This window comes from Sphaeramia orbicularis, chromosome 20 (assembly GCF_902148855.1).
Source record: "Sphaeramia orbicularis chromosome 20, fSphaOr1.1, whole genome shotgun sequence".
Classification (NCBI taxonomy): Eukaryota; Metazoa; Chordata; class Actinopteri; order Kurtiformes; family Apogonidae; genus Sphaeramia; species Sphaeramia orbicularis.
This window is the reverse complement of record NC_043976.1, coordinates 9,510,706-9,538,016: the sequence shown is the minus strand read 5'-3', so window position 1 is coordinate 9,538,016 and position 27,311 is coordinate 9,510,706. Positions and strand designations below refer to the sequence as shown.

The 27,311-nt window shown below is 37.5% G+C and overlaps 1 protein-coding gene across 1 annotated transcript in view; it reads right to left on the bottom strand.

The window, feature by feature from the left end:
- LOC115411705 (sodium/hydrogen exchanger 9-like) overlaps positions 1 to 27,311 on the bottom strand; it is a 128,504-nt gene that overhangs the window by 77,764 nt on the left and 23,429 nt on the right. The window contains exons 6-8 of the mRNA XM_030123922.1: positions 11,330 to 11,435; positions 8,468 to 8,606; positions 2,292 to 2,397 (exon numbers count right to left, since the gene is read on the bottom strand). Of these exons, the coding sequence (XP_029979782.1) occupies positions 2,292 to 2,397; positions 8,468 to 8,606; positions 11,330 to 11,435 (351 nt within the window). The remainder of the gene's footprint in view (positions 1 to 2,291; positions 2,398 to 8,467; positions 8,607 to 11,329; positions 11,436 to 27,311) is intronic.

Here is a 27,311-nt window from a genome sequence, read left to right as displayed (position 1 = left end):
ATTAATGGTTCAGGGTGTGTGAGAATAACAAGGCATAAATTATTATGATGTCACCCATCATTTTATCCAGCATTTTTCAGCTTCTATAAACCAAGGGTTTTCTCATATAAAGTCATAAAAACAACCAAAATAATTAAATCTTTAAAGCCTGAAGCACCCACAACTGAAGAATGGATCAACATCGTACAGGACATTTACATTCTGGAGAAGTTGACATTTTGTTTTAAGGAAATCTTTTTTCACTATTTGGTCAAAATGGACAAACTATGTAAAACCTGTAATTGATGTGAATAGAATATAGTTGACTAGATGGACCCTCTCATATGTTCCCACCCTACTGCATCTTTACAGACTGGAACTACATCTGCAAATGAACATCCATCAGTCCTGGTGCATCTATAGCCTGTCCATCCATGGGAGTGGATCTCTCCTTCACTGTGGTTCTCCCTGAAGTTTCTCTTTTCCCATTGGGTTTTTGGACTTTTTCCTTGCCGAGAAGGAGGGTCTAAAGACGGGGGATACCCGGGACATTAATCCATTCCCTTCTTCTACTGTTTATTTGACTGTTGTTTGTTTTCATATCCAATAAATTCTGTAAAGCCCTGTGAGGCCACCTTGTTGGGATATAGGGTTCTACAAATAAAATTGAATTGAATATCGGTTAAGTGAAATAATTTCTATGATATACATTTCTGTCTAGGTTAGTGTAAAGATTCATTCATTCATTTTCTGAACCCGCTTTATCCTCACTTGGGTCACAGGGGTCGCTGGAGCCTATCCCAGCTACTCACGGGCAAAGGCGGGGTACACCCTGGACATGTCGCCAGTTCATCACAGGGATAGTGTAAACATACACACCTGAATGAAGCAGAGCAAGCCCTCTCCTCTCGCTCACTTGTTATATTTATTCAATACTCCACTAAAAAACTTGTATTAGCAACTCACTCTTTGTTCACATTTGAGGTGTGGACATTGAATTGTACCCGAAAGAGAAGTTTTGTATGATCTGCTTCTCCGATAAACAAAGAATGGAAAAAAAACCAAAAAACAAAAAACAAAAAAACAAAATCTGTCAACTGCAAAACTAAATACAAATAAAAATCCAACAAGTTTCAGAACCACAATATCTCTGGATTTAAGTCAAAATAAAGTGTGCAGTGGAGTACAGAAAAGTTGTATTTGTGTAAAAAAAAAAATACCAAGGACCCTGTATCAGGTAGTATTGGGAACTGCTGCCCCAGGCATTGCTGCAGCGAGCCTCCCACACTGGACAGCATTCAGTGAGGTACACTTTACAGACAGGGCATCTGGGTCTAATAGACAAAGGTCAAGCCATTTCATTAAAACTGTCTTCTCCTCCTCCACAGGCCACAGAGAGTCCTGCCAAGTAAGAGATAGCTCCACATCATCCGCTCAATAAGTGGAATCCCTCTGACACAATCAGGGTGGGATAAACACAACAATAATAATGTATGTGAACAGCATTCATATTTCAGAACTTCATTAAAACCGGTTGACAAGGAAAGCGATAAGGACAATTTCGACCAGCTGAGCCGAGTGAACTGTTGTTTTCTAAATGCAATTCGCTCAATATTTCAGATACAGTGAGGGCAGAAAATGTGACAGTATAATATGTCGTTATAAGAAACAACCCCCACACACGCACACACACACACATACACACACACCATGATGAATACAGATATGAAGACAGATCATGTGTGTTTTTTAAGTGCATTCTGGGTAAGACTTCATGCTATCTGTGATGTCATCTCGAAGCTACACGTACAAACACGCTCACAGTAAAAAGTAGAAACACATTTTGGAATGAGTTAAGCTTGGTATTTATAGTTCCATGTAGACTGAGGACTTAAAACGTCCTCATTTGCTTATTGATGTATTGATTATTGACTTCAAAGCTCCTTCAGAGGTTAGAAATGTGTGGTTGTGATTGCAGGTTTTTGGATCCTTAGGTTGCATGGATTGAATATAAAGAAATAAGGAATTGAGAAATACTTACATCTTATTTTTATAACATAGACTGTGCACAAATCATTTCAAGGTTTGTTAAATGCGATTGGCTGCAGAAACGCCTTGAAGCTCGCCAGTCAAACAGCCGCTCCAGTCTCAGATATTATGTCAAAGTGAGCGAGTCGGCGCATGCAGCTGAGAGGCGACGCCAGAGGGGAAAAGGGCAGCGGTTCACAGGATTTGTATTCTGTCTGACCTCCACCCAAGGCATTGATGTGGTCAAATAAACAGAGTTGTCAAATAATTTAGACGGCACTCACCTGAAAGTCCACAGGCTTCAGCCAATAGGAAGCTGCTCCAGGACAAGAGGAAGAAGACTGAGGTTTCCAGCAGTGGACTCTCATACAGCCGAGTGAATTTGGTTAGGTGGGAATGGAGTTAAAGACATATGAAAGGGGTAAAGATACGGTGCTTATGGTTCTGAGATATAAATATGTTGCAACTGTTGCGTACTTAGATCCTTATATACTGTATTTGGACAGTGACACGAATTTTGCCTCAGTGCTCCATTAAAGTGGAAGCGAAATGAAGTAATCAAGACTGAAATGTAAAGTAGTAATTAAATCCTGGTTAAATAAACTCAGTACTTTGTGATGTCCATCGGTTCCAGATGTCAGACAGTCACTGACTACAAAATTTTCATCCAAATATTAAAAACAATCCTGAAACAGTGTAAATTTGTCCAATTACTTTTCAGCCTCCAAAAACACTGGTCTACAAGTTAGAGGTAGACTGATATATCAGCCGGCCAATATATCGGACCGATATATCGATTTTTTTCAATATTGGCCATGGGCTTTAATTTGTTTCTGAAAGCCGATATTTGATCAGTAGTATAAATATTATAAGATATTTGATCAGGCACCTGTGTGGGCAGCACTTGAAGTTCAATAAATGTTAAAAGAGTACTATGTGTACGTGTATTTATAATTGAATTTATATTGCTGCATAAAAATCATAATTATCTGAGGGTTTCAATTGTATTTTATGGGCAATGTGCTATAAGAAAAAAATCGGCCTTAAATATCGGCCTCAAAAATCAGCTGTAGATATCTGCCATCAGCTGACCAAATTTTTAAAATCGGCATCGGCCTTAAAAAAACCCATATCGGTCGACCTCTGCTACAAGTTGAATGTCTCCAGAATAAAAGTAGTAAACGTTGCAAAGTTTGAGTCACCAATAAAGAAAAATTAAGTAAAAACGAATAAATGCTGGTTGTCTGTAGTTTCCAAGATACGATCTTTTGTCAAAATGTGAAATTCTGACAATTAATGAAAATGGGTTTTACTCAACAGGAATGTTTGTCTCAGAGCTACCAGATCTACTTCAAAACACTGACTGCACATTATAATACATTCACTTTACAGGTTCTTTTTAGAGGAAGATTAATAAATCTACTGTATAAATGTACATAAACCAATATACAGTGTGTACAGTACAGGCCAAAAGTTTGGACACACCTTCTCATTCTTTACATTTTCTTTATTTTCATGACTATTTACATTGTAGATTCTCACTGAAGGCATCAAAACTATGAATGAACACATGTGGAATTATGTACTTAACAAAAAAGTGTGAAATAACTGAAAACATATCTTATATTCTAGTTTCTTCAAAGTAGCCACCCTTAGCTCTGATGACTGTTTTGCACACTCTTGCCATTCTCTTGATGAGCTTCAAGAGGTAGTCACCTGAAATGGTTTCCTAACAGTCTTGAAGAAGTTCCCAGAGATGCTTAGCACTTGTTGGCCCTTTTGCCTTCACTCTGCGGTCCAGCTCACCCCAAACCATCTCGATTGGGTTCAGGTCCGGTGACTGTGGAGGCCAGGTCATCTGGCGCAGCACTCCATCACTCTCCTTCTTGGTCAAATATCCCTCACACAGCCTGGAGGTGTGTTTGGGGTCATTGTCCTGTTGAAACATAAATGATGGTCCAACTAAATGCAAACCGGATGGAATGGCATGTCGCTGCAGGATGCTGTGGTAGCCATGCTGATTCGGGTTGCCTTCAATCTTGAATAAATCCCCAACAGTGTCACCAGCAAAGCCCCCCCACACCATCACACCTCCCCCTCCATGCTTCACGGTGGGAACCAGGCATGTAGCATCCATCCGTTCACCTTTTCTGCGTCGCACAAAGACACGGCGGTTGGATCCAAAGATCTCAAATTTGGACTCATCAGACCAAAGCACAGATTTCCACTGGTCTAATGTCCATTCCTTGGGTTTCTTGGCCCAAATAAATCTCTTCTGTTTGTTGCCTCTCCTGAGCAGTGGTTTCCTAGCAGCTATTTGACCATGAAGGCCTGATTCACGCAGTCTCCTCTTAACAGTTGTTGTAGAGATGTGTCTGCTGCTAGAGCTCTGTGTGGTATTCATCTGGTCTCTAATCTGAGCTGCTGTTAATTTGCGATTTCTGAGGCTGGTGACTCAGATGAACTTATCTTCAGCATCAGAGGTGACTCTTGGTCTTCCTTTCCTGGGGCGGTCCTCATGTGAGCCAGTTTCGTTGGAGCGCTTGATGGTTTTTGCGACTGCACTTGGGGACACATTCAAAGTTTTTGAAATTTTCTAGAATGACTGACCTTCATTTCTTAAAGTAATGATGGCCACTCGTTTGTCTTTACTTAGCTGATTGGTTCTCGCCATAATATGCATTCTAACAGTTGTCCAATAGGGCTGTCAGCTGTGCATCAACCTGACTTCTGCACAACACAACTGATGGTCCCAACCCCATCAATAAGGCAAGAAATTCCACTAAGTAACCCTGACAAGGCACAGCTATGAAGTGAAAACCATTTCAGGTGACTACCTCTTGATGCTCATCAAGAGAATGCCAAGGGTGTGCAAGGCAGTCATCAGAGCAAAGGGTGGCTACTTTGAAGAAACTAGAATATAAGAGATGTTTTCAGTTATTTCACACTTTTTTGTTAAGTACATAATTCCACATGTGTTCATTCATAGTTTTGATGCCTTCAGTGAGAATCTACAATGTAAATAGTTATGAAAATAAAGAAAATGTGAAGAATGAGAAGGTGTGTCCAAACTTTTGGCCTGTACTGTGTATATATATATGTATATATATATGTGTATATATATATATATATATATGTGTGTGTATATATATATATATATATATATATATATATATATATATATATATATATGTATATATATATATATATATTTATATTTATATATATTTAAATATGTAATAACACTTAATCATACATTGAAAACATCAGAGCTAACAGCACTTTTGTCATTTGTTTTTTCAAGTCATCTTATTAAAGTACACTATGTAAGCTTTAGCACATTTAATCACTGTGGCAGATAATTTCTTAATGACTGTAGACCAGTGAGTTTTTTAATGGTATAATTCCCAAACTGTTAATTGTTAATGTTTAATTGTTCTTTAAACCCACTGAATTAAAGCTGAAAGTCCACACTTCAATCATATTGATTCCTTCATAATCCACTGTGTTGGTGCACAGAGGCAAAATTAGCCTACAACTTTGGTGTCACTGTCTAAATCTACATGGACATAAAAGTAATGTGTATCATATGCAGACTCAGATCCTCCAGTATGGCCAAAAAAATACAAGCAAAGATTAAAGCTGCAAGCAGCATTGGGCGGGACCTCGCACCGGGCGTTCCGCCTCCCCCGCGATCCGCCTCCCGTGACCGTCCACACCTCAGCTCCACTCACACCTCTCCGTCCCCATACCAGTTCCCACCCTTTAGTGTCTGTCCTCCTTACATCTGTACAGAACACCAGCGACCCTCTGCTGAAACCACCATCACCTTTAAAATGACACTTTTATTTTGGAAAACCTACTGTGTGTATGTGCATTTGTTTTGTATGTGAGAGAAAGAATCAGTTTGAAAAATGAATTGAAATTGTATGAATAATTGAGCATAAAAGTGATGATGTCTCACATTTAAGGCTTTTATTTTGGAAAAACCCTATTGTGTGAGCATGTGTGTCTGTGAGAAAGAGTACTTTTGAATGAAGAAACATTGTACAAAGAGTTGAGCGTTTGATCATAAAAATGAAAAGAAGTTATGTAATAGAAATTTTGTATTATTGGTATTTGGGGTTTTATTTTGAAAAAATGTACTCCGTGTACTTTTGAATGTGTGCAAAATTTCCAGTATCCAAAATACAATGCAGTAAAACCTGTTTTAAGATGGAGAAAAAAAAAAAAAAAAAAAAAAGTTTGGATTGTCTGGGACTTGAACCCAGGTCCTCTTGCTCCACAGGCAGCTACATGAACCACTGCACTAAGGACAGCCATAGACAGCTGCCCACCAAGAAGAATTTTATAGGGACTTTGTCATTGTTAAAAGTGAAAGTAAACATAGTCTTCAAAAAATCGCCATAATTCCATAACCGTAGGTCGTATCTGAAAAATTCTTTCACTTTTGGATTCTGCAGACTTGTGGGAATTGAGTGAGGTATAACTTTTTATTCAAAAGTCTGGAATGACTGAGTACTAATTGCAGAAACGTAGAGTAACTTTCAAAGGCAGATTGCCAACTTCCTGTTGGAGTTAGCTCATGAGTGTCAGTGTATGATTTGTGGGGCTCAATCAGACCAACATTTTGGCATTTGTTTCATGTTTCTGTGACATTCCTACTGGCCGCTAGGGCCGATTTTGTGTGTTTTTTAGTACATAGGTGGCGCTACAGAGTCCATTTTAGCATGCAAGGGGTTAATTTTGATATTGTATGAAAGTGTTCACCAGTCATGACATACATGGCAAATTTGGTGAGTTTTGGAGCATGTTAAGGGGGTCAAATGGCAGTCTAAAGTGGAAAAAGTATGAAAAGAAACAAATTGTTATAAATCAATAACCGTACATCCTATCTCAAAAATTTTTGGATGTGAGAGTTGTGCTGAGTCCCGTGAACGCGTAGATTTGTCACATGTGGGGAAAAACTCCAAAGTGAAAAATGAGTTCCAAACATCGCAACTTTGCAGGCTTGTAAAAAAGAAACTAAGACAGTTATGGAAAAGGTGTGAAATCGTTGTATTAAGGAGGGTTCACTCTATCTTTTGGCGCTATTTAGAAGTCAATACCACAAACGGTGTCATCGGAGTTAGTTTTAGAAATTTTATTTTGAAAGGCATATTGCGAAGTTCCTGTTGCAGATAGGTCATGAGTGTCAGTGGATGATTTGTAGAGCATGATCCAACAAAAATTTTGGCACTGGTTTCATGTCTGTACGACATTCCTACTGGCCACTAGGGCAGTTGCCGTTTTTTTCACATAGGTGGCGCTAGAGAGCCCATTTTGGCACCTATGGGGTTAATTTTTTCATTTTATCAAATTTTTCACCAGGCCTCACATGTGTGCCAAATTTGGTGAGTTTTCGTGCATGTTCAGGGGGTCAAAATCCAGGTCAAAGTGGTGTGTGAATAATAATAATAATAATAATATAAAAACGAACGAAAAACAATAGGGCCTTGCTTGCAGGCAAGGCCTCTCACTGCGTGAGAGGGCCTTACCTTTCGGCTCGGTCCCTAAAAATGCAGCTGGGGAAGACTGATTGAGCCACAGATCTACTAAGTACAGGAACTCATTGCCTCTTAATAAGGTCCTTTCTGCAGGTTCTCCACGGATAATGAAGTCTGCATCCCATCTAAGAAAGCTTTCTTGTAAACCATCAGTCTTTCTGAGTGCTGCACAAAGACTGACACAGGCAGGAAGCTCTGTACTTGTAAGAACCACACAAAAGGTGAAGATGAGTGACTTTTGGTAACTATTCCAATTTAAGATCTGTTAATCCTTCACAGGCTGCTGCTCTGCATTTCTCCCACTCTTTCTTTGTGGTCTTTAATGTTTAGCCACTCTTTGTCTTTAACCACTACACCCTGCTGTTATGCAAAAGCGTATTCCTTATTCTGATTGTTTTTGTAATTAACAACGATAGGTACAGTATGTGATTTACAGAACACTGTGTCAAACTGAATCTCTGTCAGAAGGCACCGTTTGTGACAGTACAAAAGAGCAGCCTGTTGCTATGGTTAGCATCAGCAAAATCTAATAAATGCTCGCTTTGTGCTTTGCTCTCACCCAGAGATTAGTCACTGTAAATAAGAGCTGAGCTCTACCTCAAACCTCTCATGACACATCCTCATTTTTCATCCTAAAGCCTAATTACTAGAAGATCAGAGAGAAATGCTGGACAACTGTGCAAGTCGAAACTTCATCAGAGGCTATTGCTGTGATTGACGACCTCTCCACAGCCATTAATGTCGCAGGAACACTTTAGACTTAGCCGCATTGCTTTTGTTGATAAAGGTGGTACAGTAGGGGTTTGTTAGAGAAGCAATTACCACATTGAGGAAATGGATGTATTGCAGTGGATGCTGAGGTGATAATTGAGTTTGGGGTGCAGAGGCAGAGATGGGAGGGGATGAAAGGATATGAGGGCTGTTATGACTGTAAATACGAAACCCAAGAGGAAGGAGCCGGCAAGCACTCCAAGAAAATAACCAAGAGAAAGGAAGAATGTAGGCGGGTCGAAGGTGTGTCCTACACCCATCTGGCTGTAGGATGTGATGGCACTGGAAGACAAAATGATACAAGATCATGAGAAAACAGGATTTAACACCTGAAAACAGAACAACACAAAGAAGACAGCAACACAATTAAAATAGGAGTAAACATGAGCCTTACAGACAGTGAAACATTAAGGCAACAACATAGTTTATAGCACTGAAACAAGGGCAGACACCAGAAATATGGCTCCCTCAGTTCTTGGTATAAACCAGTCTGGAGCAATAAGCATAAATTCACATGCTAAGCCTTTAAGTGCAATTTCTTTGAGTCACTCCAACAATGCATGGCCTTCTTTAGAAGTTAAATCCTGCCCTGAAAAACAATCCATTCTAAATTATTTGCCTCAGAGACATCCCATAGTAGTTTGTAGGAAACGGGGGAAATACTATTGTTGTCCACAAAGAGAGCAGCATTGTGCAATTCACACCGCTATAAATATTTGCTTTGTAGGGGGAAGGGAGACTTCCACATGGAAGTCATTGAGTGCAAAAGAGGCCTCACAGGGAGACGATAGGGAGGGGAAGAGAGAAAGAAGGAGAGAGAGAAAGAGAGAGAGAGAGAGAGAGAGGCCTGAGGTAAAGCAAGCAGAGACAGGCATCCATGCGAGTGGCTGGTGGAGGGAACTGCCTTTGTGGAATGACATTTCTCTACCCACCACAGACCCTCCCATTTACTCCCATTAGACTTTGACTGGTTTAAATTATTGTCAAACCTTTGAGTCAGCAAAAGCAATGTGAAAGTGCTGCGTGCTGTTTTGCTTCCCTCATTTAATGGCACACAGCTTCTGATAGGAAGGGGAAAAGTTCCAGAAAAGTATTTTCTAACTAACACAGTTTGTTCAAGATCCTCCCAAAATATTCCTGTCCAAGTAATTATTATTAATGAATATCAAGCATGAAAAAGCATTTAGACCAAAAAGAAAACATATGTCTTATAATAAACAATTACTGAAACTTTAGTGTTTATAAACCTAACTAGGAAAAGATAGAGGAATTACAGAAATTATATATTTATTTCATAAAATAATGTTTAAATATCAGATAAATATTTAATCTAAAGTCTCATTTTTTGTGCCAGCAGATGGTAAGCACATCATATGTCTATGAATCCATCCATACATGGCAGCAAAAGCCTGTATAAAAGCCTGTTGGAATTACTTTGAATATTACTGTACATTTTTTTCTGAGTTTTCTGAATCCCAACCGCAAATGCCTCACAGACATAAACCAACAATGAAACTGATAAGAATTCAAATTAAACTAAAGGTGTTTTCAAAGAAATAAAAAACCGGCAAACCGGGTTAAAAAATGAATTAGGACTAAACTGAAAGTGCCAAAATGTCAAAAAGTGAAAATGAAATAAAAACTAATTGTAAACTATTGTAACCTTGACTCCCATCAAAGTACTGACAAATGAGCCTGTAATATATCGCCACTTTTCAAGCTGTCAGGTTGAAATTAGGTAGTGCACATTACAACACAGTTTAATCTCCATTGCAAAAGAGGAAGAATCAATCAAGCTGCTGCTAATGAGCTTAGGAAACTGAAAAGGGGAAAATCTATTATCCCCTCTGCAAAAATAAAGACTCCAGTTGTGTTAGCACATTAAATTTGACCACTAGTCACTCAGTCGGGTTGACCTTCAAAACTGTGTCTTCAGGCATCGGGGCTTTTTAACGCAGAAAATTAAACCTCAAGACATCAACACAGAGGACGTGGTTGAACGGCGGCCGGGTCAGGGCTGCTGGAGCAGGAAGTTTAGTGCCTGTGTGAAGGCGCATCAGCGTAAGGTTGAGCTGCTCTGGGAGCTTGTTAAAATTCCAGTGCCAGGACCCCGCATGGCTCACTAATAAGGGCCGGCTTTGTGCGAGGGGCCAGGGCAACCAGCAGGCTAGTGAGTCAGTCAAGTGACAGGAGATGGCATGAAGGCCGGTCACGCCACTCCAGGAACAAACACACAAGCACTATCTGACTGTTTGTCTGGGAAGACTCCCTCTACTGCGCTTCAGTGTACACACAGATAGCAGCCTCAGTGTGAACGCAGCAATCTGCACACTTGCCTGCTTTCCTCTCCATCTGCCTGCCTGTCTCGGCCCATTTGCAGGATTGTACAAAGGGATGTCAGAGTACGTTGAGGTACTGTACGAGTTATGTGTCAGTCTGTGTAAATACAATGCTAATACGGACACATACCGTATCTTATCAATGTCAGCTCCCTTCAATCTCCATTTGTTTGTCTGTCTTTCCGGGCCCAGAGTGTGGACCTGTGTAAGTTTTCTCCCATCTCCATCTTTACTTCACTGCTCCCATCTTGCCATCTGTTAACACATCTACTCGAGTGGCTTTGTTCGCTGGCATTCCATAAATAGTACGGACAGTGAGTGCGATGTGTGTAAGCGGGACAAAGATTCATTTATGAGCGCAATGCCGAGTTTGTTAGCTGCGAGTATGCCTCTTCTCTGGCACCGAGTATCTCCACTGAGTATCTTAATGAGATGCTGACAGTGCCAGGGGCAACTCGCTTACGCAGTCCACTGCATAGCATCTGAAGCACTGAGGCTGTTTTGCCAATCACACCCTTTTCTGAATACTGGCAGCATGCATCCAGCCTTCCCTCTCCCACACATCCACCTCCATAAAGGCAAATGAAAAAGCCTCAGCTCCCACGCTATTAACCCTAAAAATATATCGCATTCTGACTGTAGAAACTGCTTTACCAAGATACTCACTGTGTCAAGACGATGGCCACGGCATCATTTAGGACGCTTTCGCCAAAAAGCAGAGTGTGCAGTTCAAGGTCCACATGCAGTTCTGACAACAGGCCGAGGACGGATACTTAGAAAAGAGAGGCAAAACAGTTACTCACACTCACACAGTTATTTTCAATGAATGAAAAAACCCCTGTGGTAATTATACCACAAAATTATTAAATAACATACATTCTTCTGCTAAACAAAAAAAGGTGTGCACACACTGGGAGGAGGATTTTGACACTTGGATCAGCCTACTAAGCCAAACAAAGATCTGTTGAGCTAAAGCTAAAGAAAATACACACTGCATTGAAAGGAAAATATTTAAGTCCACAAAGGAAATAGAACCAAAAGACATTCTATGCAAACATTTTCCACTTTGTACTGAACATGCAAAGCAACAAAACTATGGAAGCATCAAAAACAAATCCCATGTTACACTTACAGGGACGATATGTAAGGCATATCACTGCAAAACATAAGACTTATCAGATAGTCGGATCATGATTTGCTTGATACTTGCAAGAAAACAGAACATTTACATATAGCTTTTATCTATGCATCATTATATAATTATACAGTTTAAAGACACCAAATAAGGCAAAGACTCAAATTCTTTACTAAAATCTGACTCTGTTGTAACATAGCACCCATTTCCCCTATGCTCAACAAAGAACTGACTAAATTGCTTGATATGATTTGTGTATATCTGGTTGTTGACAGTTACCATTTACATTATTTCATTATTGCCAAAGCTGCAGGTGTTCTAATTTCATTCCATGTTAATGTTCGCTGAGCAGGAATGTACGTGGGAGTGTGTTTATTAGCTTGGGGCAATGCTACAGTTTTCACTACAGAGAGAAATTATAACCAGGAGCCAGGGAGTCTTCAGAGGAAGCCTGTGTGTGTGTGTGTGTGGAGGGGGGGAAACCAGATTAGAGCTGAGATGCTGCAGCTGATTAAAACATCCAAAAGGAGCCAATTACAGTCCAGTAAGGGGGAACCTACAGGCAGACAGTTCAAGCCTTAAATCAGGCAGGATTCACTCACTGCACAGCAACACTGAGAGTTCCTCCGTACCTACTTGTGCTTTTCTTACACACTACTTATGTAAAACGACCCGTGGGTATAGAAGGCTGTACAGATTTTGCCAGCGGTTGTGAATTTGTGTTCGTTTAGACACATGTTCTCAGGAAGCTATGCAGTGAAAGTGGAATGCTGTAGCAGTTGAATGGTATTTTTCATGGTTTACAGCACATCTAACACAGCAGGGAGATACTCACAAGAAATCCAGGAAACCATCAAATGTCAGATTAGGCTAACCCAGTGGTTCCCAAACTTTTTTGGCTCGTGACCCCATTTTAACATTACAAATTTCTGGCGACACCAGACATTATAAACGGAAACCTTTTTTTTTTGCTAAAATTAATTTGTTTTTGATCATGTAATAGTTTGCTATTCTATGTTGCAAATAAACATTAATTTTAGATGACATTTAGTCTATATAATGTATATTATTATGGACGGAGGCAGAAAAACCAGGTTGAGATTACTGCATAAAGTGAGAATTTTATTTTCCTTGGTCAGGATATGTACAGTCAGTCCAGCTTGGATTTACAAGGCTGACAATTAATACTATGGATGCACCGATACCACTTTTTTCCAGACCGAGTACTGATACGAGTACTTAATAATCCCATTCTAGTTCTTAGTTCCTTTTGTAAATCTGCTTTATTGTCATTGTCATTAGTCTGACTGGAAAAAAGTGCTGCTACTGACATTTAATGTGTTGGAATGAGCGTTTGTCAATTAATCCACCAGGGGGCGCCGCTCTGAATTAACTATACTGGATAAATAACACGAAGAAGAGTTAAGTTTTTCGAGAAGAAGAAAGTCAGTAATAAACATGGAGACGACAGAGGTAACACTAATGTGATACTAATATTGCAGCGTTTTCACTAGTAAGGTTTAAAAGCGAAGATTCAGCTGGTAGAGAAAAGATAAATGAGCGATAAGTTTCGTTTTCACTTCTGCTGTCGGCGGTCCGCACTGCTCCGTACTCCCAGTGGTATTCTCTATCTGGGTACACATCTGCCAGCACCTGGAAAACGGATGGAATGTACGCAGAGGACGGACAGAACACTGCATCTGTATCTGTCTGTGTCTTTAACGTTACTTGCAGTCAGCGTTACTTTTATCACCGTCATTTATTTGATTAAATCTCCACACTCTTCACACTCCCCACACATTATTCCACCACCACGTACCTGCTGCACTGAACTGTGAATGTTACACAGCCATAAGTGGTATCGGTGCATTTGTATCGGATATCTTTTACAAGTACGAATACGAGTACACACACTGAGTATCGGAGCCGATGCCCGATACTCATATCGGTATCGGTGCATCGCTAATTAATACTGAACAAACAATACCTCAAACTATGAATTATGAAAGAGCTGCAGCATCTTAAACCGACCACAATGAACATTTGAAAGATAAACAGTACCACAGTGCTTCAGTTTCAGCTTCACAGTTTAACATATCTTTTATGTATTTGGATTGTCTCTCAACTCACCATATATTGTTTATTAGTAAGTTTTGTTTTTGTTTTTTATCAATTACTAGAAATTTCAAGCAACCCCATTTGAATTCCAAGCGACCCCAAGGTTGAAAAACACTTGGCTAACCACGCTTTGGAGCAAAGCAAAGTTTATAACAGGGGTGTCAAACTCATATTAGTTCAGGGGCCACATTCAGCCCAATATGACCTAAAACAGGCCAGACCAGTGGGGATGAATGAATGAATGAATGAATGGTTTATTTTTGGTTTGCACAGTGATCACTGCACACAGTACAACAACCACAATAAATAAAAACACCAAAAAAAAGGAATAGGCTAGAAGCAAAAGCTTATTCCTTGCCTATCCTTTTCACCTGACACACTGCTTACGTTAAATTAAATGCGTACATCATCGAGGATTCACATTATAACAAAAGAATCACTAACAACAAAACATATCTACCATTCTCCACTTAATGTTCCTGAATGACCTTATACTTAAGACATTTTTTAAAACTTTGTCAGAAAAGTGAACAACTTAAATTCATTATCAAGTCCATTCCATAATTTCACACCCACAACTGAAATTCATCTGAACTTCCCATTTGTCCTCACTTTCATACATTCAAAAAGATAAAGACCTCTTAAATTATTGTTACTCTCTCTTAATTTAAAGAAATCTTGAATGGTAGTTGGAAAAATTTTATTTTTTACTTTATAAATCATCTCTAATATTTTAATACACACAATATCCAGCAATTTTAAGGTATTAAGTTGAATAAATAAATTATTAGTTGCTTCCAAATATCCTACTTCATTAATTATTCTAATAGCTCTTTTTTTGTAATTTTTCTAATGTATCTATACTAGTTTTTCCTGCATTTCCCCATATTTCTACATAATATGTTAAGTAGGGTATAACCAAAGAACAGTATATCATGTATAGGCTGTTTTTATTTAGTAAGTTCCTTGTTTTATACAGTACACCTATAGATTTGGACACTTAACTTTTAATATGCTCAATATGGGGTTTCCAACACAGTTTATTATCTATGATGAAACCTAAAAATTTAGCTTCATAAACTCTTTCTATTTCCACACCATTTAAATATAGTTTTGCATTTTCAACATTTCTATTTGCTGAAAAAATCATAAACTCATAAATCATATAAAATATTAACAGTGAGAAAAGTAAAATTACATTATGAAAATGTTTACATCTACAAAGTTTCCTTCAAAATGTGAATAACACGAAGAACCTGAAATGTCTTAAGAAAAAATAATTGCAATTTTAAAAATATTATGCCTCAGTTTATCATTTACACATTTGATTACAACTTACGCAATGAATCCACAAAGACACAAAACATTTAGTAATAGGTAGAATATTATTAAAATTTTACTTTCTTCTATTACCACATTTGAGGTTCATATTTGTTCAGGTTATTGATATTTTTTGTGAAAGGATGGTTTGTAAATGTCAACATTTTCATGTAATTTAGAGAAACATTTAGAGTTGTCATTATTTCTAGGTTATTATGGTAATATTTGAATGGTTTTACCTACTTTAGATCATATTGTTCTGTATGTGGTACCTGAACTAAAATGATTTTGACATCCTTGATTGTTAATATCCTCAGTGTGATTTTTGCATTTCACAAAATCATCCCACGGGCCGGATTGGACGCTTTGAAGGGCCGTATGTTTGACATCTGTGGTATATAACGGCAGATATTTCAATATAAACACAACCTGCAAAATTAACTGGAAATTTGACTCCATAAGTCAAACCAATTTGTTATCACCATTGCTCAAATATTCAATTCAATTCAATTCAATTTTATTTATAGAGCACATTTCATACACAAGGCAGACTCAATGTGCTTATATAACAATAAAAAAACAAGTTTAAAATAAATAAATAAATAAAAACACGGAATGAATGAAATATTAGGTTTAGTTGGATTTTTGTGTTTGTTTTCAATAGCAGTGACTTCATCTTAAACAATAATTAAATCTGTGCTTTTGTTTGAGGAAATGAATGCCATATAAATCAGATCATGACTTTATTTATTTACACTAATGAAAACACAGCTCAGTCAGAGTGAAATTCATTCAAGCTACTTATTTACACTACTGAGTCCCGGAACACTGCATCTGCGGTTGAGAAATAGGAGCTGAAGTCCACGATGGGTTCCCCAACGGTAAACACAAAGTCGAAGATGCTGAGCATATGAATGAATGCGTGCTCACGTACATTGACACTGAGTGACAGAGAGAAAACTGACATTGACGAGACGGTGATGCGCCTGTCAGCTCTGCACTTCATGACACCTCAAGTATTTCTCTCTGCGGGATATCAGCTGTAGAATTGTTGATATGGGTTTTACTGTCCATACTGATCTCACTAGTGGATATACAGGTAGATACTATAGGCTGATGGACAGAACAGAAGACCCACAAAAAAAAGACATATATACAGCCATGGAAAAAATTATTAGAACACCCTTGTTTTCTTCAATTTCTTGTTCATTTTAATGCCTGGTACAACTAAAGGTACATTTGTTCGGATAAATACAAAGATAACAACAAAAATAGCTCATAGTTTAATTTAAGAGCTGATATTTTGCCATTTTCCATGTTTTCTTGATAATAACCAAAATCACTTCAGTTCTTACATCAATATCTGTGGTATTGTACTGACAAAAACAGTGCTTTTAGACATTCCATCATTCATCTATTGAGTAGTCAGTACATATATTTTTATACTGACTATTTTATTCTGTCTACACGTGTTTTATCTGTGTTTTTAGAGACCAGTGCATGGTCATTTTGTTTTTACATTACATCTATAATGGATATGTTTAAATGACAAATAAGGAATCTGAATCTACTTTAACTGAAAGGGGTCATATTTTACTTTTATTTTACTTTAGGCATTCCATGTTTTCTTTTCTGTCTGTTTTAGTCACATGATACACACAGGAGTTAGTACTGGATTGCATAACTATTGCTTTTGATGATTTTTGATGGTCTAATAATTTTTTCCATGACTGTATAGACAAATTCAAATCCTTATTGTAATTCAAGAAGCACAGAACCATGTTCCAAATGCATACAGCAAACACAAATAAGATACAGAAAGGCCTGTCACAGTTATTACATAATTATTTGTTTGTATATATTGCACATGCGTCATTGCTTTTAACCCATCACTAGCCGAACATGAAGTAAACACAACAGAATGCAGACTTGGAGCAGCTGACTGCCATGTCAGATGCCCAGGGAGTATATAAGGGGTTAAGTGCCTTGCTCAAGGGCACAGCAGTCAACAATTTCTATTCAGAGCCACGGAATCAAACTCTCCTAATACTCCTCTGCTGCTGCTTATCTTTGTTCATACTGTTTTTACCACTGTACATACCCTTTTACATTTCTTTATATATATATATATATATATATATATATATGCACACACAAACACACACACATATATATGTATATGTATACACACATATATATACACAATGTACATATTATAGTATCTTTATTTTTATCTTGAGTATTTAACTTTGCACCTTAGCCGAGAACTACCTGCTTAAATTTCATTATGTGTACACATAACACAATGGTGATAATAAAAAAATTCCTTTTTTTTTTCAGAACACGTTTTTTATTTGACATACATACATAAACACAAACCCAATAAACACAGAGGAGATGTATAATAAATACAGTTACATTTGCTTCACGTTATTTTAAAGTCTTTTCTAATTTTGTTATTGACTAAAAAATTCTTGAATCTTGAATTTTGAAGTCTCTTTTCCAACCTTTTAGGCCATGGCTTTCCCCAAACTTTTTAACTCACAATTATTTGTCATAATCATAATACAAGTTGTACATATCTTCTATTTATGCTATTTCTATGTATTTATACTGTCATGGCAATAAGCCTGTGTCAATGCTATGTTCTAAATGTCCATTCACATATTGGTCTCATTTTGTTTTTGTTTTTTTTACTATTTTGCTGCTCCTACCTCTAACTCTTAACTCTTACCACTTTTTTTTTTTTTTTTTTTTTGCTTGAAGTCTTTTTATTGGAATTTAGGCAGAGACTGTACATGACAATATGTTATATGACATGAGTCCATACAAATAAGAACAATCCCCACCCCCTGCTTCCCATCCATTCTCTAACAGAGCCCCACCCTAAAAAAATAAATAAATTAAAAAAAAATATATCACTGTACCATTTAGCAGATTGGCTTTGATTCTGCGTACAACCATAAATATTGTATACATTGTAAAAAGAAAATGGGAATACATTTTTAAATTATACATGCAAATAGAGCAAAAGTGGTCCTTATGAATCCTAAGTTCTCTATAATAAAGGGTAAGTCCGACACAACATCAGTATGGGTGACATATAACTTCTCTATGTGCATTAGAAAAGGTTTCCACATATCACAGAATTTCTAAGCACACTCTCTTGTGGAATAGTGGGTTTCCTCTAGTGTCAGGTGGTGTAAAAGGTCACTGACCCACATCTTAAAGGTTGGAGGGTGAATTAATCGTCTGGCAACGAGAGACCCAAGGTTATCATATTCTTTGCGTGTCGGATGTGATGAATGTTTTGTGAACTTATTCTGAATATCGCAGTAATGGCAGAGGGTTCTATATGCATCTATAAAACCTCTGAGAGGGTTTTAAATATTGAATGCCAGAAGTTATCTAGCTTTGAACAGAACCAGAACACATGTGAGAGGGTGGCTGGTGTTTGTTTACATCAATCACAGATGGGATCGAAAGTAGGTATAAACCTTGCTAGTCTCACTTTCGACCAGTGGAGGCGATGTACAATCTTGAATTGAATAATTGTGTGCACTCTTACCACTAATTGTTTTTATCCCTCTGTATCCCTTTTATCCCTCGTTTATTGTCATACCCTGTGTCTGTCTATCAGTGTCAGTGCAATTATTTCTCCCCAAATTGCCCGATCTCCATCATGCTTGGTGTTCAGGTGCAACTTGGGAAGCTCTTGGACCATTTCTTTGGGTGTCAACCTTGCCCTTCATTCTCAAATTGGAGTTGACATGTCAAATTTGGACATCAATATTGACCTACACTTTTCAGCTCTTTCAGGGTCAGTGCACGGTCATGGACAGATAGATGAAGCTGACAAAAATGAGGTGAGGGGATAATGATACTGGTAGGGGACCGAGGGGCAACAGGGGTAAAGGTGCAGCCCTGTTTGTCAAAAGGGGCCAAGGGGTCATTGTAATGATCAATGTTGGTCTTGTTTACTGTTAATATTGGTCTTGCATTTGCTGCTGTAATTGTTTGTCATTGCTGTAGCACAGTAAATTTCTCCACTGTGGGACTAATAAAGGATTATCTTATCTTAATTGATTCCATTGACCTGTATAGAAACCGCTCAATGAAACTACAAACATGTCTCATTTCATCACTATCTCCTCTATTTGAGACATCATCTTGTTGCACCCTATTCATCTCAACTTAACCTCTATTGATACTTGTCATTAGCACTAATTTATTTGTATACTTCAGTAAGTTATTAACATCAAATCTGCCTTGAGCTATTTTTCTTTCCAAGAAGAACCTTTTATGTGCTCCAGTGTTCAATCCCACTACTGGGTCCTTCTTCTATGAAATGAACAGAAATACTATTAGATTGCCTAGTATCATTTCCTGACAGTGCCAACCCTAGAACAGAACCACATCTGCACACACATATTACACATATACAAATCTAAAAGGATTTCTACATTAAAAAGAAAAGGAAAAAGCAACTGTCATGGTGTGACATCATACTCAAAACAATAAGAGCTCCCAGTAGTTTCATAGTTCACCTGTTAACACAGAGATGCAGGGAAAAAAAAGAATTCCATGAGCTGGTTTCAGGCGAAATTTGTGATATGAATAATGAGTCGATAGTGATGGTGCTGTTTGGCCCAGTAGTGAATACCAGGGTAGTGGGGGCATCACAGCCAGGATATGACTGGACTCACAATAAGAGCAGTAGCAAGAGACCAGCCTCAGGACTTGTTTTGACAGATCTGGCTCTTTGGTCTTTGACAGGTTTAAAGCTCTTCCAGGTAGGGGAAAATCCTTTATCTAGAGAGGCTAAGGTAGGCCCTGGAGTCAGGATCGTTCCATCTCCCTGCTTCCATAATGCCTGGCTGATGACAGTATGTCGTGCACTACTCACACTGAAGGCAAAAAAAAAGAAAGAAAAAAGAACATAGCGCCCACCCAATACACACACACTGGGGTGCTGGTTGCGGTGTTGTCATGGCAACCCTGTCCTACAGCTGTCAAGTGTTCATCAGTTTCCACAGCAACACCATAAGGTGGGGAGAGTAGACAATTATTTCAGACATAATACAGTTGAAAGGGCTGAATGGAAGCCTTATTAGGTCAAATTACCCTGCTGCAGATGTTAAGCAGAGGCAAAGCTCATGGCCATCACAGCCAGAGAGCATGGGATTTGCTTGCTGATTTGACCAAATTAGGCAGACATAATACTGCAAGTGATGCATTAGGATAGGGAGAACGGTCAACAGGGAATTACTATAATCTCCCCAGCTCTGAAGAAAAAGTACTCAATTTTTAAAGCACTGACAAGTACACAAACAGGGGTCACAAGACTGGGAAGCAGTAAAAGGCTTCATTATAGTTCTAATGTACGACGACGCAAACCAACACTTGGTAACAATTTCCAATTTATTTTTGTTTACTTTGCTTCTCACAGTTGTTGCATAGCATGTCATTAGGTCTCTTCAATATCTCCCTTAATTAAGACTTTACCTTTTCAAAGCATTTTTTTTTTAGGAGCAAAAGAGAAATCTGTGTTTTTAATGAGTCCCAGGGGGCATAAGTGAACTAACTCCAGCAATGCCAGTTGCAAATAAATATAAGAAGTATAGGCTCTGCAGACGGGAAAAAGATTCCAGTGTTTCTGCAGTTGGAAACACATAACCAGGTCAGGACAGAATCTGACAGGTTGTAGATTAGCATGTTTCAGTACTGAATTAGGCCTCCCATCTCTGTTGAAAACTCACCAGTTCTGTGTAAATGCACATTTTCTAACTTGTTTAAGCCTATTGAATCGTGATTGTAACAGTGCAATTTATTTGTGTTAAAGTTTTTAATTAATGTATAATGTTGCAAATCATGAGCATATAACCACCTCTGTGTAGCTAAGTTTTTACCCCATAAAGACCCAAATATACATCACCGACCAAAACCACATACTGATCTGAAATGTTTAATGTTGTTGATACACTAATCCTATCAATACATGTAAATAATTGGTGTAAAATGCAGTTTGTCATCTTTTCATGACCCATTTGGACGTTCAGAGGGTCGACTGAACGTGGAAGCACTGTCATCTTCTACAACATTGATTCACCAGTAAAACCCATGGAGTTGGATCAATGACACTGGATGGAGACACTTGGTTTATGTACTTTTAATGATATATAATATAAATAATATTTTTCTGAAAAAGTCACTTTTTCTTAGTTTTTTCTGTTTCTGATATCTTCCTGAGACCCAGTAAGTAAACATTTTCACCATTTTACATTAAATAATTACCTTAAACGAAAACAGCATGATGCAACAGTTTTTTCAGATAAATCTTTTTTTTTTTTTTTTTTTTAATATAATGTTCTTTTCAGTGGACATTTTTTTATTTTTATTTTTTAAAGAACAGCTGTGAAACTCTTGTCCACTACAGAGGACAAAAATGCATTGCTGGGTCTCAGGCGGATAAAATAAACCTCAGCTTTAATCTGAGCTTTTATGAACATCTACATGATCAGTAAATTAAATATAGGAAAATACCTGATTTATACAGATAAAATACAGAGGATAATGTTATAAATAAATGGTGATAAATCACTTAAGAAAGGTTAGATATAGAGAAAATATCATTTTGGAACTGACATAAAAGTAGTGCTGTGTCTTTATGGGTTAATCCTGAGATCTCGACCAGGATGTCATTTCCAAATCTGACATATGAAGAGAAATGGATGCATGCAGTATGCGGAAGGACCAATTTAAGTGAATGGCTGGAAAAGAAATAAGTCATAGAAAAAAGCAGATCCACAGTGTCAAATAAGTATTCCCTTAGAGAAGTTAAGTAAGGGTTTCACCAACCTTTTGCAACCAGCCCTGAGGCAAGAGGATTCGGCACAGCAGGCGATCCACTTTGTGACCTGATCCATGTGTCTTATTTTAAGTTTGAGAAGTGCAGTTTCAGATACAGTGCAGTGAGGTCGCATACAATACTAACAATTTAAAAATCAATGAAAGCACATTGAAAGGAATTCATAAATACTAAGCTTGGGATGTTCATAAAAAATACTTTATAAATGAATATCAGAGGAATCATTAAGGACTATAGGACTCTTAGTCATTGGCTGTGTCAACAAATAGAACCATTGAAAGATTAATGAAAGAGTTTGGAACATTAAGACACTTCCAACAGCCTTAAAAATCCAACCAGCACTCAAACGTACACAACAGTCAGAAGAGAGGTTCAGTAAGTCTCTCTAAAATTGGTATAAATAGTCCACAAAGGAAACAGACCCATCCTCAAAACAGCAGACTATATTTTCTTACAAAGATATGAGAACCAAATGGAAACACAATCAATATGCGTATTAAAAAAAATACACTAAACAGGAAAACAGAGCCATATTTGAGGTGAAGAATACAGTGTTATCCCGCCCACATAAATGTATTAAGACAACATAATAGTGTTCTATATTTTACTGTAAATCACTCTGAATCCTGTTCATAAGAATTGGACACTACATACCTTTATCTTCTTGTGTTTTAATTGTTTTGCATTAAAAACACACATTCACTGAGGACCACTGCACTTACTATTAGATACTAACGGCAAAATCTTTACACATTAGACTACTGTTGCTTGCTATATGCTCAGTGGAAGCGTGTATTTTGTTGTTACTGCTGCAATGACATTCAGGCCTATCAAATGTCTTTGTTTCAGTCCACAGACCAGTGCAAAGTGGCAAACAAATTGGGTTTCTGTTTCACTCAAAGTCATAATGTTCGCCTGAAATGACTTTGACAGCCATTTCAAATTTCCATCAGTATGTACTAGTATTTCTATTTCAGCAACACAACCAGAGAGCTGTCCGCTACAACACGGACAAGACGCCTTATTGTTCCGCACTGAAGTCACAATGCCACAATGCCTGTGTGTGTGTGTGTGTGTGTGTGTGCGTGTGTGTGTGCGTGTGTGTGTGCGTGTCATGTGAGTGCATGGCTGGGTCTTGAGTATTTTACCAAGATGAATGCAAATATATGGACAGAGGCACACACAGGAATATATTAATGGCTTCCCTTTAGACAATAAGAGAGTCAGTGCTATATTTGGACACTGTGAGATAGAAACGGCCCAGAGGTCTGAGCGTTTGGGCCATCGATGCATCGCTGTGTGATTCTAATCAAAGTGACGAAGCCGCTGGGGTCGCAGGGATGAGCACAGAGTGGCATGGGAAAATAATGTCAGTCAGAATGGCAGCAGCGGCCATAATCTACAGCTCCTCTTTGACACTCAACCAGATCAACCACTTACTGGTATAAATAATTCATTAGCAAACGAGGACATTAACATTGCCACTGTCGCAGCATTACAAGATGCCTTATGACATCCCACTTGACTGCTCTAGAAGCAGATGATGTTGAGGCTGGAAAATATAGAGAGAGCAGAGTGATTGTGTCATAGCATATAGGCCTGTTTTCTGTTTTTCACTCCCACTTATCCAGTAATTGGGATTATCCAACGCTCTATACCAGAGGTCTCAAACATGCAGCCCAGAGGCCAAATCTGGCCCGCCAAAGGGTGCAATCCAGCCTGTGGGATGAATTTGTGAAATGCAAAAATTACACTAAAGATATTAATCATTTTAGTTCAGGTTCCACATTCAGACCAATTTAATCTCCAGTGGGTCGGATCAGTAAAATACTATCATAATAACCTATAAATACTCACAACTCCAAATTTTTCTCTTTGTAAATATAAACATTTTCATGTCATTTTACTGTATTTACACTAAAACAAAGTATCATTTCATAAAAAATGCAAATAACCTGAACAAATATGAACATTTTGAAACGTCTGAAGTGCAAGTTTACCAATATTCTGCCTGTTAGTAAATGTTTTGTGTATTTGTAGATCCACTGTGATCTGTAAGTTGTAATTTACATATGTAAATGATAAACTGAGACATAATATTGTTAAAACTGCACTTAGTTTTTCTTAAGAAATGTCAGTTTGTTCATGTTACTCACATTGTTTAAAGGATAGTTGGTAGATGTAAACATTTTCATCGCATAATTTTACTTTTTTCGCTCTAAAACGTAGAGGAAAGTTTGGAATTGACATTATTTATATATTATTATGTTATTATTTCACTGGTCCGGCCCAGTTCAGATCAAATTTGGCTTAATGTGGCCCCTGAACAAAAATGAGTTTGACACCCCTGCTCTATACAGACAAGGAACAATATCACCATAAACAAAGCAGTTTCATTGGTAAACATGTAATGATCAGTCATATTTTCAGTGTCCAAAGAGGAGGAACAAAGCATTCTTAAACACTTAGATAGGCATACAAGTAAACAATGACGGAAAACATACTAAATAGTAGAATGAATGAATGAATGAATATTTTATTTAAGTGTCATACACTTACGTGCCCAGCCCATATAGGCTTACATAACACTATTGACGGTCAAAACAGGAAGATGACTAACATATAAAGCATGTACTCATCCCTATAACAATTACGTCAAACAAGGTCATTTTGGGGTTTGGGATACAGAGTTCTTTGTCTAAGTTTCTATGCTTTCCCCAAAAATCTTGCCAAACTAGATAGTTCATTTTCAAATAACCAACTCAACATATCCCCATCAGGCATCCAAAACAAATCGGGCTTTCTACATTGAATTTTCTCAAACATAACTGTTCCGACATCATGATATAAAGGACAATAAAACAGGAATTGCCATCCTCAATAACCCTTAAGTCACACCAAACACATAACCTGTGTGTTATGTGTGTGTTAGAAATCTGAACAGACTTTTGCATCATTCTGTCAATGTCATTCCCTTGTACACTTACCAAAGTCACCTACTACACACTTGCTACTTTATTTATTATTATTACTATTTTTTTTTGTCATTTTTAGTCACTTTAACATATTTTTTATTTTGTATCTTTTTTTTTTTTCTATTGTTTCTATTTATGCATATTGTCTTGTGCCACTATAAATTTGAATTTCCCCTTTGAGGGAGCAATAAAGTATATCTTATCTTATCTTATCTTATCTTAAGTTAAAGTACACAAATTCACTGTAAACACACTCCCTACAAGCAAACGTTGTGAGGTCAAAACCTTAACTGGTAAAAGTATTATCAACATAATATACTTAACGTAAGAAAAGTAAAATTATTAATTGTGCAGTAAAATGGTCCTTGTCAGTGTTTCACAATGACTACAAGCTTTGTTGACAGCACACATGGCCATGGCGTCGTTTCAATAAGCTCCGATGTCATATTTATTTCCAAAGTAACAGTCGTCTTTTAGCCAAGATCTAGCTGTGATGATGGACCAATTGGATCACTACATAAAGTCTTCTCCAAAAATTCTCAGTGGGATTCTGGTCCGCACAAATTATGTTTCATGCTCCTTGAACCACTCTTTCACAGTCTGGTCCTTGCGTTGCCATCTTGGACTAGGTCTGTGTCATCAAAGAAGAACAAAATGCCCTGATGCTCAGACCTGGTCATTCAGTATATTCAGGCTCAACTAACCTAATTTTTTGGACAAATAATGTTGAACCCAGACCTGACCAACTGAACCAACACACAGGCCCCCACAGACTTGAACTATAGGCACTAGGAATGATGGGTAATCACTTTGGAACAGGGTCGATCTGGACTCATCAGACCACATGACCTTTATCCATTGAAACACAGTCCGATTATTATGCTCTATATTAAACTGATGGGCGTTTAAGACATGAGAAGCTACTGCATCAGTTAAAGAACTTGTTGCAGTTGAAACACATTAATACTGCAGTAATTCTCCAATAGAAGGATCTGAACTATTTGCTCAGATAAATTGCAGTGATGACCTTTTTAGTTTTGGCTTTGCATCATGCAATGTTTTTAGATTAATACTACTGCTGCATTAATGTTTAAGTTGTATTTTACCTATGTTATTTGACATGTGTATGGAACATCTCTGTTTTTCAAGAGAAGCATATCTCAAAAAATCAAGAAAAACTCAGAAAAATAATCCTTTGTAACAATGCATTAACAGGGTAATACTGAGGATTTTTAAAGAGTTGAGGGAAGATCTTTTTTTTTTCTTTAGTTTATCACTAACGGCTAGAGTTAACATGACATTCATGGTGTTTGATGAACAGAAAGGATATGAAAAATTGTAATCTGAGAAGTAACTAAAGTTAAGACAAATGCAGTTAATCAAAAGTACACTATTTGCCTTCATGATGTAATAGAGTAAAAAGTAGTATAAAGAAATATAAGGAACTCAAATTTGTATTTCAATACAGCACCTTAATGAAAATACTAAAAAAGTGCATTCCACTGTTCATACAATTCATAGTGCAACAATAACTGTATTTAGTAGAAATAAAGGAAAGGAGAAATGAGGGTGAAAAAAACTGAAGTGTCCAGGTTTGACCTTTTTAAAACACTTCATCTGATATGTTAACTGATCATGTTATCTGATACTGCAAAGGACATTATGAAACTATAGTATGAAACCAACATGCGGACTCTGCAGAAATCAGAAATATACGACCACTTTAGCATCTTATCTTAGATTATTATTTTTTTTACTTCTTCCTTCAACTTATTTGTATAAGCTTAGTTAAGACACATTTCTGTGATGTGAATGTAAGATATTCACTGTGAACGCGTGCCAAACATTTCTGAGAATGCTTTCAACATTTTTTTCTTCTGCTGTAAAGTGATAAACGTCTTATAACGGAGAGCTGAATCTGCTTTGCAATCACAGGTCTGTATGAAACTGGGTGTGTTTAAGAAAATCAGCATTGCCACTTGAAGAGATGGGATTTAATGCAGCACTTCTTTTTTTTTTTTAACCCATAAAGACCCAAACATTTACCATCTACCACAACCATCTGCTGATGTAAAATGATGTGAAATTACTTTATGTAAATAATTAATGTAAAATGCATTTTGTCATATTTTTATGGTCATCAAATATGACCCATTTGGACGTTCATTTATGAACATAAATATGATCAGTGAATTAAATATAGAAAAATACCTAAATTCCACTAAAAAAGGC